The sequence below is a fragment of the Nesoenas mayeri genome (genome assembly GCF_963082525.1).
Source record: "Nesoenas mayeri genome assembly, chromosome: 7".
Lineage (NCBI taxonomy): Eukaryota > Metazoa > Chordata > Aves > Columbiformes > Columbidae > Nesoenas > Nesoenas mayeri.
Genome location: NC_137551.1, coordinates 10,809,928 through 10,825,223, shown reverse-complemented (window position 1 = coordinate 10,825,223; position 15,296 = coordinate 10,809,928). Strand labels below are relative to the sequence as shown.

The following is a 15,296-nucleotide window of genomic DNA, read 5'->3' as shown; positions in this document are numbered from 1 at the left end:
GTTCATGAGCTGCATAAAGAGATAACAAAATTACAATGAGACTCGGTTCAAGAAGTGAGCGACTGGAGAGAATTCTTATGCTGAAAAGCTTACTCCCCTAGCTTTTCTCCTTGCTTGTCTTGTGTCTGTGTAGGAGCATTTCAGAACAATGTAGGGAGGTGTTCTGGATTCAGCTGGTCCATAGCTGTTCCAGAGGTATTGGCTAATACGACGTTCTGGCTTTCACCACTCACTTAGCTGTTGGACTTCTTGTTCTGCTTATGGCTGTTGATCTTTGGATACAGGAAACCAGAGTTGTATCCAGAGGGCAGCTCTGCTCCTTGGATATTGCTGTACGTTATTGTAATGCTGGGTATCTGGGCTGCTGATGGTCTGTGGTGAGACTCTCCTTTTCTTTGTTCGATATCATTCAGGTTTTCACCGCTCTAAAGGATTTAAAAGAAATGGAAAACACAAATATCTACAAGGAGATAAGGTTGCATCATCTGTGAAAAAGTTGCATATATTTAGTTAAGCACTTTGCTGATCCCCACGACTAACTCAAAACCAAACTTAAAAGATGGAGGAAAAAGTAGATTTAAACATTTTTTGAATTTTTCCTGAATATTTACAAGAAAAAAACATGTTAAACAAGTTAATGTACTAAAGCACAGACATTGCATTTGCTACTTAAGAGCTGGTCTACTTTGATATAAACCAGGCTAATGACAGAACATTCGACTATGAGCAAAAGTGCTGTCAATATGCTCAGACAGTCTATTAATTCAATGAAGGAAGAAGTCCGTCCATAAAGAGGGACTGTTTAGGTTCATTTGGGCAGGAGGTGATGTACAATGTAGTGATAACCGCATGGATAGTTTGAAGGGGGAAGCAAACTAGAGAATGAATTGAAAACTGGAATTGAGGGGAAGATTAATAAGCATTTTTTGACAATAGCAATGTGAGCTGTCACTTGCACAGGACCAAAAAATTAGTGTGTTAGAATCAGGCTAGCCATAGCTTAATACTAACAATAAGGTAATTTGTTTATATTACATTTGGTTTGGTTAATACTCCAAAGATAAAACTGTCTTGTTTTCACCTGTCAAGCCTCTTATTTCCCTGTTTGTCAAGAGTTAGAGCAAGTCAACTCACTTGTGGCAGATATCAAAAAAGTTTTATCAGTATGCCGTAGCTTTGATACACAGAAGAAGAAATAGACACTAACACAACATCTTACTGAATAGGTGATATGGCATGTTTCAAAAACTTACCTTGATTTCCTCCAAGTTGCATTTTTTAAATATTTGCTGCTACTCAAAGCAGAACGTTAAATAGTTAACAATATCAATTTGCACAGTAGTACTTGCCACAAGACTATGGCTGTCTCAGAGGTACAGCCATCAGAATGGCTATCTCAGCTTACTGTATATATTATTCCTATTAAGATGGCACAAAATGAATGCTTCTGCGCTCCACTAAGAAAATCGCAGACCTCATCAGGGAACCTACTGAATTCAAAAAAATATTCAAGTTCCTTGAAGTGGTTGGACTTAAAGGAGAACCCTGTAGTATATGTTCTCCTTCTGCTTAGTTTCAGCAATGACCTACCCTTTGTAGTCATGTTTGTTCTATATGCTACTGGGAGTATAATTTAATTTTTGTAACTCAAGAAATAACTTAATTTGCCCTCAGAGACTGGGAATGTCATTAGTTTTTGTTCCCTTGGTTAGTTAGACCCATTCCAAGTGTTAAAATAACAGTTCTTACAGTAGGTGTAGTAGTGTACTCTGTGGCATTCAGTTCCTTCATGGATATGTCTTCAATATCTACAGGTGTCTGAAAAATGGGCACAAATAAGAAAGAGATAAATGACCTATAGGTACGTCACAATATTTTACATACATAAAACACAAAGTACAGTAAAAAGAAAACTGGGGTTAGTGGAGCACTGACTGAAAAGTAGTGCTAAATATATATATATATATATATATATGCTAAATATAGCCTTGTTTTTTACCTTTCATCATATGTTTTCATTTGATAGCAAATGGCGACATAACAGAAAGACTGACCAAGTAATTTGGACAGCGAAATACAAATATTACAGAATACACACTTCAAACACAAGACAACATACCATTCAGATGCTAAATTCACTAAAACAGCACCATTGCTTGTCAGAAATGCAACAAATACGGCTGAATAATGAACCAGGGTGGAAATAAAAAGCTGATGACCTTTTACAGCCTGTAAGTCATTACTGATTGTGTTAACTCATAGGTTATCTCCGTCTTCTTGGCAGGAACCTTCATGATTAATTATGGTAAAATGTGCAGATTTGTTAACCTACCTTCTCATATATCCCAGAATCATGACTCTTCAGTTTAGGTTTGGCTCTTAGGTCACTAGTTTGAGTTGTGTCTTTATCTGTTTCATAGGAAATCTGCCTGCTAGCAAGTCTGGAGAACACACTGAGGGCATCGGTTTCTGTGTCAGTACAGTCCTAAAATGAGTACAACAAAAACAATCACTTCAGCTTGCTTAGACTTCGTTCCATTTTGCCCCATGAGAATCAGTTTTACCCAGACAGGAATTGTAAAAGAGACAGACACAGTATAAAAGACACTTCACAAAAGTTATGCCATGTATGACTTCATGAAGTCTTTGCTTATAAGAGATACAAACAAAACCATCAAGTCTGTTGAGTCTAAAATTTGCCTTACTCTTTACACTGCAAATTTTCAAACAAAATAGGGTTTATTTATCTACTGTTGTTGAAACTTCTCTGATGCACCTTGTAGCTTCGAGGAGAGTATTTCCATAAAATACCCAATGCGGAAGCACAGGTGTTTGGAGGAAATAGGGCCAAAGTGGTGTGGTTGGAAGCAGAAATAAATAGAAGGAAATGTCTGGGGACTGCAGAATCAGTTCTTTAGAAATATTTTGTTTCATGAAGGAGCCCTGATTTTATAAACTTTGTTCCAATGAATGGGAAAACAGAAAAATAAAAAGACAAAAAATCCTGATCCACCAGAATTTCCTGGAAGTCAAAAAGTTTCTGTTCCTCACTCTGTCATCCTTTTCACTACAATGATGAGGAATCACAGAATTTCACTGAATTCTATAGATCATAATGAAACAATGAAACAGCTGATGGGGTTGTGATGAGCAGCTCATGGCAAACCAGCCTATTTTCTGTTTGACAGTGCACCTTGCCTTAAAATGGGAGAACATAACAGTGCGATATACTTTCTTAAATTTTTTTCATGCAGCAAGGGTTTTTCATGAGCAATCTGTGTGCTTTGCATGTAGCTTCCATTAGATGAGCATATATAATTGCTTGAAAATACTTAAAGCAATTATTGATACTTTCAATTGTCGATACTTTGATAAACTTTCCCCAAAGAAGAAAATTATAATAAGAGGTGTAGAAAAACCTGAACATTGATGGAATTGGAGAAATTGGCCTCATAAGTCTTTTACTTCTTAGACCGAATCCTGATTGGTGATGCTATATGACAATTTTAATACATAACAGATTGATTGCTTCTAAGGAGGATCAGGATCTTTTTTCCTGTAACTGTGGGAAAGGATAAGGGCAACACAGAAGCATGGGAAGGAAAAATGAATTTAATTTGGAACAGTGACAATCAAGATTGTATTTTCAGAAGCAGCTTTGTAACTCTTGAGAAGGCAATTATTAAGATGAATCTATGGAGTGAAGTGTCTCCAGACTGAAATGTCCCCATGGAAGATTTTTCAGAAGAGCATAACAAAACATCCAGAAGGACAATCTAAACATGTGTTTTCCTGCTGAAGCAAATGAAGTTGGACTAGACCATTTTCCCAGCATTTTTATTTTAATGTGTACTGTGTTTCCCTTTCCCTGCATAGAGTGTATTAGCACTTACAGTCCTATTTGACTGAATTTTAAAATGGAGGCAACTTTATTTTCTGAGCACCTGTTCTGGAGCTTGGCCCCTTTTCATTGGAAAGAACTGTCTGGAAATTGTTTCTTCAGGATTTTCCAAGGTGCAGAATATCTTTGCACACACAGGAGTAGAAAAAAATGCATATAGTTTATTGGCTTACATTGATGACCAGCCTCAACATTAAATACATGGCAGGATAAGTACTGCATTTTTGGATTTTGAGTGTATGTCTTGAAGTCTTATAGTTTAATTGAGCCCCATATGATGCAAAAAAAAGCCTGAAATAAATTATCAGCAAGCACTGAAGCAAGTTTCTTTTAAACTTGAGCCCTTACTTCACCTGAACTGCTAATAAGCTAGATACAGTCAAATCTAATAGTTAAGGGAAACATATTCTTGTCAGAAAAACTTGACTCTATCATTGTTCTGAACAAGATCCAGATTTACTCAAGGCTCATAGAAAATTCCAGACTGAAGCACCCCAATTATTTGGAATTTTTTTATTTTGGGTAATTTTCATGCTCCATTCCACTATTTTACCTTGAGTATTAAGAGTTGCTTTCCTAAGCAAAAAGAATTTTTGAATTGTATCATTCCCCTTCCCCAGCACTGATAGCATTACAAGAACACACAGTGTTGCTGAAAAAGTCTGTTGTTTTTTAAGAATCAGGATTCACAATCTATGAGATGCAATATAAAATGTTTTGGGTTTTATGAGCCAATTTTAAAACATTCTTCCTGAATGGTGGCTACTAGTCAGAATAATTTCATTTTGATGGGACCAAGAAGTCAAAAGGTATAGAGTGCAAAGAAATTGAAATATTACTGTTAAAAACAACTGTCAGAATTCAGCACTTGACTGGAATAGATACAATGATTATCCTGACTGTGAAAAAGAATCACCGAGGGAATCATGGCTTTTCAAATATTTGGAAATTTGATTTAAAACAATTGCAAAGAACTAACTAATGTGCCTAGTTACTTAGTAATGTAATTTTGGGTTGCAAGAGAGAGCATAGGATAACAAATATTTGCCCTGTTTCCAGTTGCTGTGCAAAACTTCACTTAGACTGGCAGCAGCAAGCTGTTGAGGTCTTCTGTGAGAATGATTCTGTAATGGATTTACTGATTTGTCTAAATCTAATGATGAATGTTTCCAAATACAGCTCACTTCACTTCCAGAAAGCATTATCTGTTTCATTACAAGCTTGCTTTCCCTAGAGAACTACTTAGTGACCAGCAGTTTCTTTTTTGTGTGTGACAAGCCTCCAAATCTGTGGTTAGACAGGTATGTCCTGGAAGTATGATCAGACTTTCAAGGGTGCTCTGACTCTAAGCTTCCCTTTCCAAATTTCTACTGTTCCGTCTTTCTGCTCTTTCTTCAATGTCACAAACCATCAAAAATACAAAGATCTACATTCTGCTTTTACACGTCAGCCTTCTGTCTTTTATTTCACTTTGTCTCTCTGCTTTCTTTGAAGCCCTTGTAATGAGCACCATGATGCCTTTCATCTAAAGAATCTACCACTTTGAAGGACTTTATATGAAAATTAATTGCTTTGCAATTAAAAATGGATATATGGGAATTGTCTCCCTTACTGATTCACTGTTAGGGAGAGAAGACAGTCGCCTTCTTCCTTTCTGCAGCCCACTTATCTGAGAAGTCTGGCTGGTTACAGTTGCTCGTCGGGAGGAGGTATAACTGCTGAAAGACCGTGAGTCTTTAGGAGAAACTCTCAGCAGGGATCCAAGGCAAGGAACATATGTTGCAATGGCTCTTCTAATGGATGAGAGGTAGAACCAGTCAGATTTTTTTTCTGTTAGCACAAAAATTCAGTCATCATAAACAATGCATTTATTCAGAGAGGTGAACTAATGCTGCATGGACTGGAAAATTACTGGGTACAAAAAGAGTCTTCCAGACATCCAATGTCTCCTATATAATCACCCTGCAAGATCATTTATTCACAGTGTTCTGCAGAACTCAAATTTATTGCTTGGCAGGAAAGGGCATTAAAGTATAACTCTTCAAACTGAAGTGAGCTATTAAAATGATGTTTTATCTGCTTTCAGCTTAATCGGGGCAAAAATAAAATTCTGTCCCTTTAAAACTGAACCTTGCGGAAGTACCACGTAATGAATTATTTTAATCTTCCCCTAAGCAGCTATTCTAGCTTCCTCTTGCACATCTGTTTGCCAGCTATCTGTGGAGTTGGATAAAAAGTGCAGTTATATTACAGTATTTCTTTCCTCATATGCAATATAAGGAAATTCTTTTGCCTAGCTTTCATTTTCCTCCCAAGCCTTCCCCACTCAGATGTTCATGTCCCCCTCTTCTCTATGCAGTTCCCCAGCAGGTCTTTGTAAAGGGTGAAACAGCAACATATTTATGGTTTTGCTGCCATCCATTAGATCTCATCTGAACCTGATATGATAATGACCCTAGCTGTTACAACTCAGAAGAAATACTATTTGAAAAATGAAAGCTTGAAGAAAGGTGGAGAAGTTGAACAAAACAAGGAAGGGAAGAGGTAGCTTGACTTTATGGAATTGCATCTCTCACTGGCCTGGTTAATTTAACAAGCTGATATTTGCAACACTGACAGATCGATAGTTTAAAACTTTATGGTGCTTTCCTTTGGGGTGGGAAGTTCTCCATCTTTTATCCTGTAATATGTGAGTACAGATCAGTATCCATAAACATCTCTTAATTCCCATCTGTGCAGTCATTTGTTCTAAGTACAAGTTCCACTGATATTTATATGGCTTTGAAAAGTTTTTTTGGGGAAAGCAAGGCTGTCTTGCAGAGGTAAAATGGGCAGATGGAGTGGAGCTCAGGTTCTAGTCCTAAAAGTGCCAAGTTACTGTCTGATTTTCTTTGCCATATTAAACATAGCTTTTAAGAGTGAACTTACCTGTATTTGGGGTGAGTGATGGCATAAATGATTGGGTTATGGATGACAGAAGCTTTGGCAATCACGGCTGGTATGGAGTTCATGAAGGGTGTTAGGACGTGAGAATACCTAGAGTAGTGCAAATGTATAATGTATTATATATTTAATATTGAGTTCTGTGTAGTCTATGCAGTTATACACTGACAACACAATACTTTCTTAGTGCTCCAGAGAGAGTAAAAGGTGGAGTTCTCTACCCAAACAGTGAGAGAACAAATTTTACATCCTTTGACTGTAAAGATCAACACCAACCTAACTGCATTTCTGAGGAACATGATTTTCTTGGGGCTTCTCACAGCAGTTCACTACTATGACTCAGGATGGTGGTAATTCCCATGTTATTTATTCTAGGGTCAAAGTCAGCCTTCAATAAGTGAATGTGCATTCATCAGTGTATCTGTTCCAAATTCAGCAGATATATTTGCTGAGTAATGTATTCCTAAATAGGTGTGCAGAATGAGGCATTGTAGGGTCAGATGACTCATAAACCTATTTTCCTATTCAGACTTTGTTTTTTGCCTGATCTGAACTGAGAAGTGAAAGGGAAGTATTTTTCTGAACTAAACAGTGAAGGGAAAGTATTTTCACATGTCATATGTTATGCTCATGTGTTACTGTGACCATGCATATATGCAGGTGATGTGACTCTAAAGGATAAAAGAATTATGATTGATGTATATCTGCCATGCTGCTATCAGCCAGTTGATTTTTGAAGACAGATTGAAGTAACTCATAAGGTCTTGGTCAGAAGAAAGCTCCCTAATACAAGGATGTACTATTTTTGAACCGGCTTATACACGTAAGGAATTTCAGCAGCTTGTTGTAACACAAAAAACTAAACAGACTTTTGTAAGTAAAGGAAGAAAAGAGAAAAAGCCCGAGTGGATCTTTTTGGGCATCTTATATAGCATTTTGCTGCTAAATAAAGTTCATATGGTTCAAATAAGCCAGCATAGAGAATCAACTGCATTCAGAAATCATCAGCACAGTAATGGTATATTGCCAGTAATAACCTTCCTGATTTTTTTTTTTGAAGTCAAACTAAGGAAAAAAATCACAGTCAGCATGTGCCTCATTTGTTAACTGTCACTCCTAAATATATGAATGTTTTGGATGCACTTCAGGCATTAAACTTGACAGGTAGCTTTGACTTTGATGTGTCTTCCACAATTTCACACCTTTTGCTTTCACTGAATATTCCTTTGCTGATATATTCATAATTACCCAGCAAAAGCTACCAGAGCAACAATAGAGTATGGTGACCATGAAATGACGTAAAGCGAGATGACAATCAGTGCAATTTTGGCCATCTTCCACTCATTTTTCATCCTCTGATACTGTTTCTGGCATTCTTTATTTCCATGTTTGCATCCAAATGTCTGGATAGACCTAGGGGAAATAAACATACAACAGGAAAAAAAAAAAAGGAGGTAGGGAATTGAGCCAATAGCTTCAGAAAATGGGGCAACAACTACTTTTATGCTATTTCATGCTAAAAGTCATGCACTTTTAATGTGTGTTAATGTATGTATGTGACAGCTCATTCACAATTCAATGCACTTTTATTGAGCTAATCAATGGCAAAATTCACATGTGCCTCAGTGAAGAAAATAGTCCTGTACCAGAAGAATTTCCACGTAAATCAGGCATTCAAGCCAATTGAACAATGCAATATTAAATATAGTTAGAGAAGCCTTTACTTCCCTTGATCTGATTTTGCTACCTTCCTCTTGCCCTGGGCTTCTGAGCTTTGGGACTAGATATTCTGATACCTACAAGATAGATATCTACAGATTACAAATGTAGTGGCAGACATTGGCCTTTAGTTTTACAATAGTTTTCGTTTCAGAGACCTGTGATGAAATGTTTTACATATTTTTCACCCTTGTTAAACATGGTTTTGTAGTTCAATTCCATCTATTTTTCTGTGGAATAGTTGTTGATACACTGCTGTTTACATGTCTCTGATGTCTCCGTAGTATTTTGTTTTGTTGGTTAATTTCTGTAGTCCTTCCTTATCCTTCCGATTTCTGTTGTTGCTACTCATACCCTTCTCCATGTCATTAAACAATATACTGAACAACTCTGGTTTAAATTCAGGAATGGTTTGCTAAGGATCACAATTCTTACCATGTTGGCTATTGACAGAATTCTTGTTTAGTTTCCTGTCTTAGTCGTGCAAACAAATTAAAATTGAAAAGCTTCCCGAAGCTTCTGTTAGTCTTTGTTTCAAGAAAAGAAGCTGTCACTTAACCAGAAGATAAAAACTGAAGACTGCTGGCTACTTACTTGTTGGCCTTCTTGATAGCCTCAAATATAAAGATGTAGCTGTATATGATAGCAATCAAAGGAATGAAAAAGACAAAGCAGAAAAGAAGCATCGTGTAGGCGCGGACTGATGGTGTGAAAGTCGTGTAGTCCCATGAACAGGAAGTCAGCAAACCCTCAGGAACATACGCACCTAGAAAAAAAAGGCAGAAGAAGTCGTAAGCCATGGATTGCCTCTTATTCTGAGTCCAAGACTTAGAGAAAAATACTCAGAATAACACAGCATTTAGTCGTTTTCTATTAGAGGGAAAAAGAGTTTAGAAGCATACATGATTCTTCATTTAAAGCACCTCATTTTTTTTTCCTTCTATTGTGTGGCCCTGTTGTATTTATGTTTAGCAGTCTAAGGCTTCAGATTGGAAAAGTGAATAATTTTGTTTTAGTTCTTAATATTGTTTAAAGCTCAACATAGTCAAATGGCATATCTCCAAATACTTCAGTGGGTCTTGGATCCAACCTGTATTGTTTTTAAATGTCTTCATGTCATGTCATGTCAATTTGCCATCTTCCCAAGGAGTGAAATGAAACTGATTGCTCTAGCTACCAGTTTTTTAAGCTTGTGCAGATAATTAACTGTGCAAAGGAGAGAGATTTATTGTGCAGATCAGATTAATTTTGTTGAAGTTTGAGTACAAGTGAAAAAACCCCATATACATACATAATATTCTGCCTGACATAAAACATAAGCTCCTTAAAGGAACTGTGTCAAACTGTGAAGTAAAGAAATTGTTAGCAGCAATAACTTTTTACCTTTGCATTTTACTTTGCATGGTTTACAGTGATATTTTCTGTTGAATTCTTAAACGCATTGCACCAGATATGCTCATATGCATCTAATTACCATATGAGAGTACTGTGGATAGTATTAGAATCTAATTACAAGGTAATAACACCCTTCAAGCAATTATTCTACTTTCTCCTATTAAGAATGTAAGACTATATTGTCATTTTGTCATTCTAACAGCTCCTTGTTCAACTAAAAGTTGCTTCTCCCAGTATTGTAGTTTGCCTACTTAAACATGCTTCATGAGGGACTGGAATGACAATAACAAAAATCTGCTGAAATTCTACTCAGAGACTGAGTTGGTTGCAGCATCCTTTGTGAAAATCAAACATTGCTATATTCTCAGCTCAGCTGAGCTGACACATTCTCTTCTGGAATTAGGGAGCACAATAATGAGCAGGAGTTTTGAATGATGAGTTCTTTCTAATACACTGACTGAAACTAGAGGCTCATAGAAAACAAATTAATGATAGTGAGGCAGATTCAAACGACAAAGAGTAACAGAAACTCCCTTTGTTACAAGTTGCAAGAGTCAAGATGCTATATGTGTGTTCCAATTTGCAGGCATAAATTTCACATCTACAGAAACAAAGTAGTTAGGTAGTTATTACTAAATGCTATCCCTATTGGAAGCCTTAGTGAAGATACCAATGGCTGAATGGAGAATGTGACCAACACCTAGTGCAATTTGCCCATCTAGAACACAGTCAAGACTCACTGAAGATGTACTTGCACAAAATACTCAGACTGCATTCCTGTTTTATAAAGAAATCTAGATTGACAGGACTATCTTTCACAGTGCCTTTGGGGAGGAAAAAAGGGATCAGAAAAAAACCAATTTATTTCACTTTCATATTGGCTCAACAGAAGTAGGTGTGCAGATACATCCTTCATAAATTTTGGCCTTGACTTTGTCTACTGTTCTTTATTCAGTAAGTAATGAGCTTAAGGAAAAGTGCCATTGCCATGTGATATGCTGTAATAAACACTGGAATTTTTTCTTTTGACTAGAGATCTTCAGTTTCAATATGTATTTTATCAGTTTTCTTCAAATTGATTTATTCAAGTCTAGCATGAAAGCCATTCAACCCTCTTCTATAACTGTAACTGATCTTTAATCCAGTGCTATGAGGGAAAAACAACTTTTATTCCATTTCACTTACTCCATCCAAAGAAGGGTGGGAGGCTCCAAGCCAAAGAGTACAGCCAGACTCCTACCAGGATTATTAGGGCCTTCTTCTTAGACGTCACTCCAACAGAAGCCAGAGGTTTTGTGATGACAAAGTATCTGTCCAAGGCAATCACCATCAAAGTGATCATAGATGTAATGCCAAAAAGAGCTCCGCAGAAGGCATACAGCTCACAGCCTTTCAATGAAGATGACAGAAGTAGCAGTGAAATTAATCTACCCATGCTAATTAATTTCTGGGAGAGTTCAAGTCTGTGTTTCTTGCGAACTAATGTATTTTGGAATTTGTGCAGCAATGGAACTTCAGTTTTCCTGCAGTTGTAATGCTATTTCAAATCTGCTGTCTGTCTTGCTAATGACATTATCCATGGAAATAAACTTCAAAGATTTGGTTTGCTTGAATTGCTGGAGAGACAGGGATACTTAACGTATTTTCACTCACTGATTTCTGATGTTTCTAGTGGGATCATTTCAACAGTCATTAATATCTTGTTTAACTCCAGTTTTACTGCAGCTCCCATAGAAACAGCTGTTTTGCTTAACAATGGGTTATAGCTACATTGATATTATGGATCCATTTATATCTCAAAGTCAAGTAAATATGCAGACTATGAATATATTAATGAGTAATTTTAATTATTCAGACAACCTAATGACTAAAAGCAGGCATTGGTGGTTTTTTTATGGGGTGTTTGTTTTTAATTTTATTCTAACGTACATGCAACTGAACGCTTTGTGCGACTAGAAGAAAAAAATTGCTTTTGGTCATCAGAGAACAAAACAGCAACACTGCTTCTCTCAGCTGCCTCTCTGTCACTACCCCTTCAAGAGGCAAAGACTAGTCTTCCTCTTACTACAGTTATATAGGAAGAATGAAAGCAGCTTCATGCCACATTTTCTTACTGCCCAGGAAATGTTCAGTTAATATTTCTGTTGTGAAAACTCACTTTTGCCAGGCTTTCTTGCCTCGCTTGCCAGGTGCAAGTCCAAGAAGAGCTTTTAAGTTGGTGTGTTGCAGAGTGGTGCTTCTTTGTCATAGGACTCTGCCAGTAACTAAGTTGTGAGATGACTGGGGAAGAATACTGGCAAGACGACTAGTCCTGTGTCTTACAGTGCTAATGTTGCTTTTGTATCTATCTCATGTCTGTGATTTTCCTCTCCCTGGTGGGAAAGTATTCACTGCACACAGACAAAAATGTTCAAACATTTGTGTCAACATTGAAACAATGTTGAGAAATGTTCTCCATATTGCAAGTGTACCTGAGGATAAGACAATAGTATAACAGATTAACTACAACTATGGTAAGAACATACTTAGTGATATCTTAGAAAGAATATATACAAACCTTTCTCACCAAAAATCCAGCGTTTGTGGAGGCTGTTGGTGAAAAAAACTGGAGACTGCGTAATAGACATCAGGAAGTCACTAATAGCTAGATTGACGATGAATACGTTGGCTGGAGTCTGAAGGCTCCTGCTCCTGCAAAGATCAGAAGGAAAGTTGCTAAACACTTCTGCACTGTGAATTGTGGCGTTACTCTTTACTGTGAGCTGTGGCGGCTTCACAAATATCAATGCAAACTACAGAGCAAGTTGGAGCAGAGCGCTTCTCGGTTCCCTCATGAGAGAACATAAGCAAGGCTCAGTTTTACACTCTTATGCTCCTGTTCACATTAGAGGATTGTTTTGATAACCAGTTCAGTGCTGAGGATAAATCATATTGTTCTTTAAATATCCTGACCCAGTGCACTGCATGTCCATGATTAACAGGAAATTAAACTTGCTGTACTCTACGGATTTGCTGGATCTGGGTCATGTTAAGCAGGGGGAGGAGAGCGCATTTTCTACTGCTGATAAGATGAACAGTGACTTCCAAATCCAGGGATTAAACAAACTCACTATGTACCACATTAAGCATTTTGTTTTACATCAGTTCTTCTCTATGACACTCATTTCACTGGCCCAGACACTGACTTTAAAGAGATCAATAGTGAGCCTTCAGTGTATCCTGCCTGTGTATGTTATTCATACTACTATGGTACAGTGTTTTTAAGGGTACACATAAAAGCTCAACTGAGAGCTCCTAAATTTGGGGCTTAGTGTAAGTGTAACTTTTTAGCTCCTCTAAAATTTTCAGTCTTAGACACAATTGAAAAATACCAGAATAAATGGAAGTTCTTTGCACTGATCCAGAATCAATCACTAGGACTACTCTCAACTATCTGTCCATTTAGGAGCAAGGAGATGCTTATGGGCTGCTTGTATTTGTTCAGTAGTCTAAAAAGTTACTGAACATATTTCTATTTCAGGCAGCTACAGTTTGCCATTACATGAGACTGCTTTGTAGGCATCTGATGTGTTCTCCAAACTTCTGATGTACTTGTTTCCTTGCTGTCAGTATCCCTCTCTGTCTTCATAACATCTTCAAATGAAGACAAACTGTGTCCTCCAGTGCAACTGCCATGACTGGATTTCCTGTGTGGGACCAGCCAAAGAGCTGAGATGGCTCATCTGCTTCATCCTCACATATCTGGTCCTCATGGCAACAGCTTTTCTGTTCTTAAGGCCATGTCATTCACACTTAAGTGTTCGTATCTACTCTTAATGCACATAATGAAACCTGCTGTTTAACGCACCATGTAAACATAGTCTTGAAAATCAGACTACCACCCACACTCCAGTGATGTAAGTTAACACAGCCAAATTAGCATATAACTTCTGTTATTTTTGTTTATTACATTAGAGCCTAAAGACCAATGATGAAGTAGAAGCTCACTGGCCTGGACATCATGCCAATGCTCTGCCCCAGTGTGACAAAACAGAAACAAGATGAGTGAACAGAAATGGTGAAAATATCATGTTTTTGTCAGAGATCCAATTTCCTTCAGATATAAAAGTTGGAATGTGGCTTCAGTTAAAAGGAAATAAGCCAAGTGTTAGAAAATGTGAAAACAAGAGACATGGCCAGTAACAAACAGAAGGGGAAAAGAAACTGAGTAGTAAGCAGCAGGAGGAAGGAAATATCTAAACTAGACAAGATATGTGGGAAACACCAGTGCAAAACATCCCATCAGACCAGTGCAGAAATAGTTCAGCCAGTAGAAAAAAATCACTGGAAGGTTTCTGCTTTGGCTGCTTTTCTATTGCTTGCCATATCTGAGGGATTCTTTGCAATGTCACTAACAATTTGTCTCTGCTTATGGTTAATGGGAGGAAGTCAGAGGGTGGCAGGTTGCCACTTTTTTCCCCACAGCAATGTCTCTTGGTGCATTTTACTATGTCTGTGCAGGAGTCTCATAGTATGCCTGTGCTGCATTTGCAGGGCACAGTGAAGGTACTGTTTGTAAATGTGAGTATTTAAAAAAACATCCAAAAGAAAGATACCTGCAGAAAACATAGATGACCAGGAAATTACCCAGAGTTCCTGTGATCCCCACTAGAAGAATGACTACTCCAATTGTATAATGGGCATGGTCTGGGACATCCACTGTAGGAAAGGCACCAGGAACATCTTGCACTGTCATCTTTTGTGGAATAAACAAGAGGTCATAAGTACATTGTCAGACTTCACTGAAAAAGCTGTCATGTGCTTCTCTAGAAGAGGAAATTGTCAAGAATGCAAAAATACAGCAAGAAAAAAAAAGTCAGAATAAGCTAATTACTTTCAAATAACATTTACTTTTGATCACCTTCAGGAGATAAATATGCCATCAGCAGTACGAAGGTTAAAGGGCAGTTTACATGTTTACTGTTGGTTTAGAATTGTGGTGAAAAAAACCAATCTCTTATTTCCGAAAAGAAGAATATAGATGAGTAGAGGAGAAGAAGAGAAGGCAGAAAGGGACCCTTTCCACTGCATCTCACATCAAGTAATGCAGTACTTAAAAGCAAGTAAATTTTCTGTAGTTTTCATTTTGGGAAGGTTTCTGTAGCTGTGATGTGTGATTTCTGTTCTCTGACATCACTGGCTAGACTTACCTAACTACATAGGAATGATTTTCTACAGATAAACATCCATTCGTTCCTTTAGTAGGGTGGCTATTTCTTCTCTCCCACTGAATAACACCAAATTGTGACCTGCCCTCAAGACTTTGTTACCAAAATCCTAACAGCACTGGACAAGAGTC

General features: G+C 37.4%; 1 protein-coding gene across 1 annotated transcript; it reads right to left on the bottom strand.

The window, feature by feature from the left end:
• Positions 1-233: 233 nt before the first annotated feature.
• On the bottom strand, positions 234-14,693 carry OPN4 (opsin 4; the record flags this gene model as incomplete). Its single annotated transcript, XM_080347762.1, has 10 exons — positions 234-425; positions 1,750-1,818; positions 2,333-2,485; positions 5,514-5,694; positions 6,830-6,937; positions 8,093-8,257; positions 9,158-9,329; positions 11,144-11,347; positions 12,516-12,649; positions 14,554-14,693. 10 exons carry the CDS (start codon positions 14,691-14,693, stop codon positions 234-236), a joined length of 1,518 nt encoding a protein of 505 aa, XP_080203888.1.
• Positions 14,694-15,296: the final 603 nt, after the last annotated feature.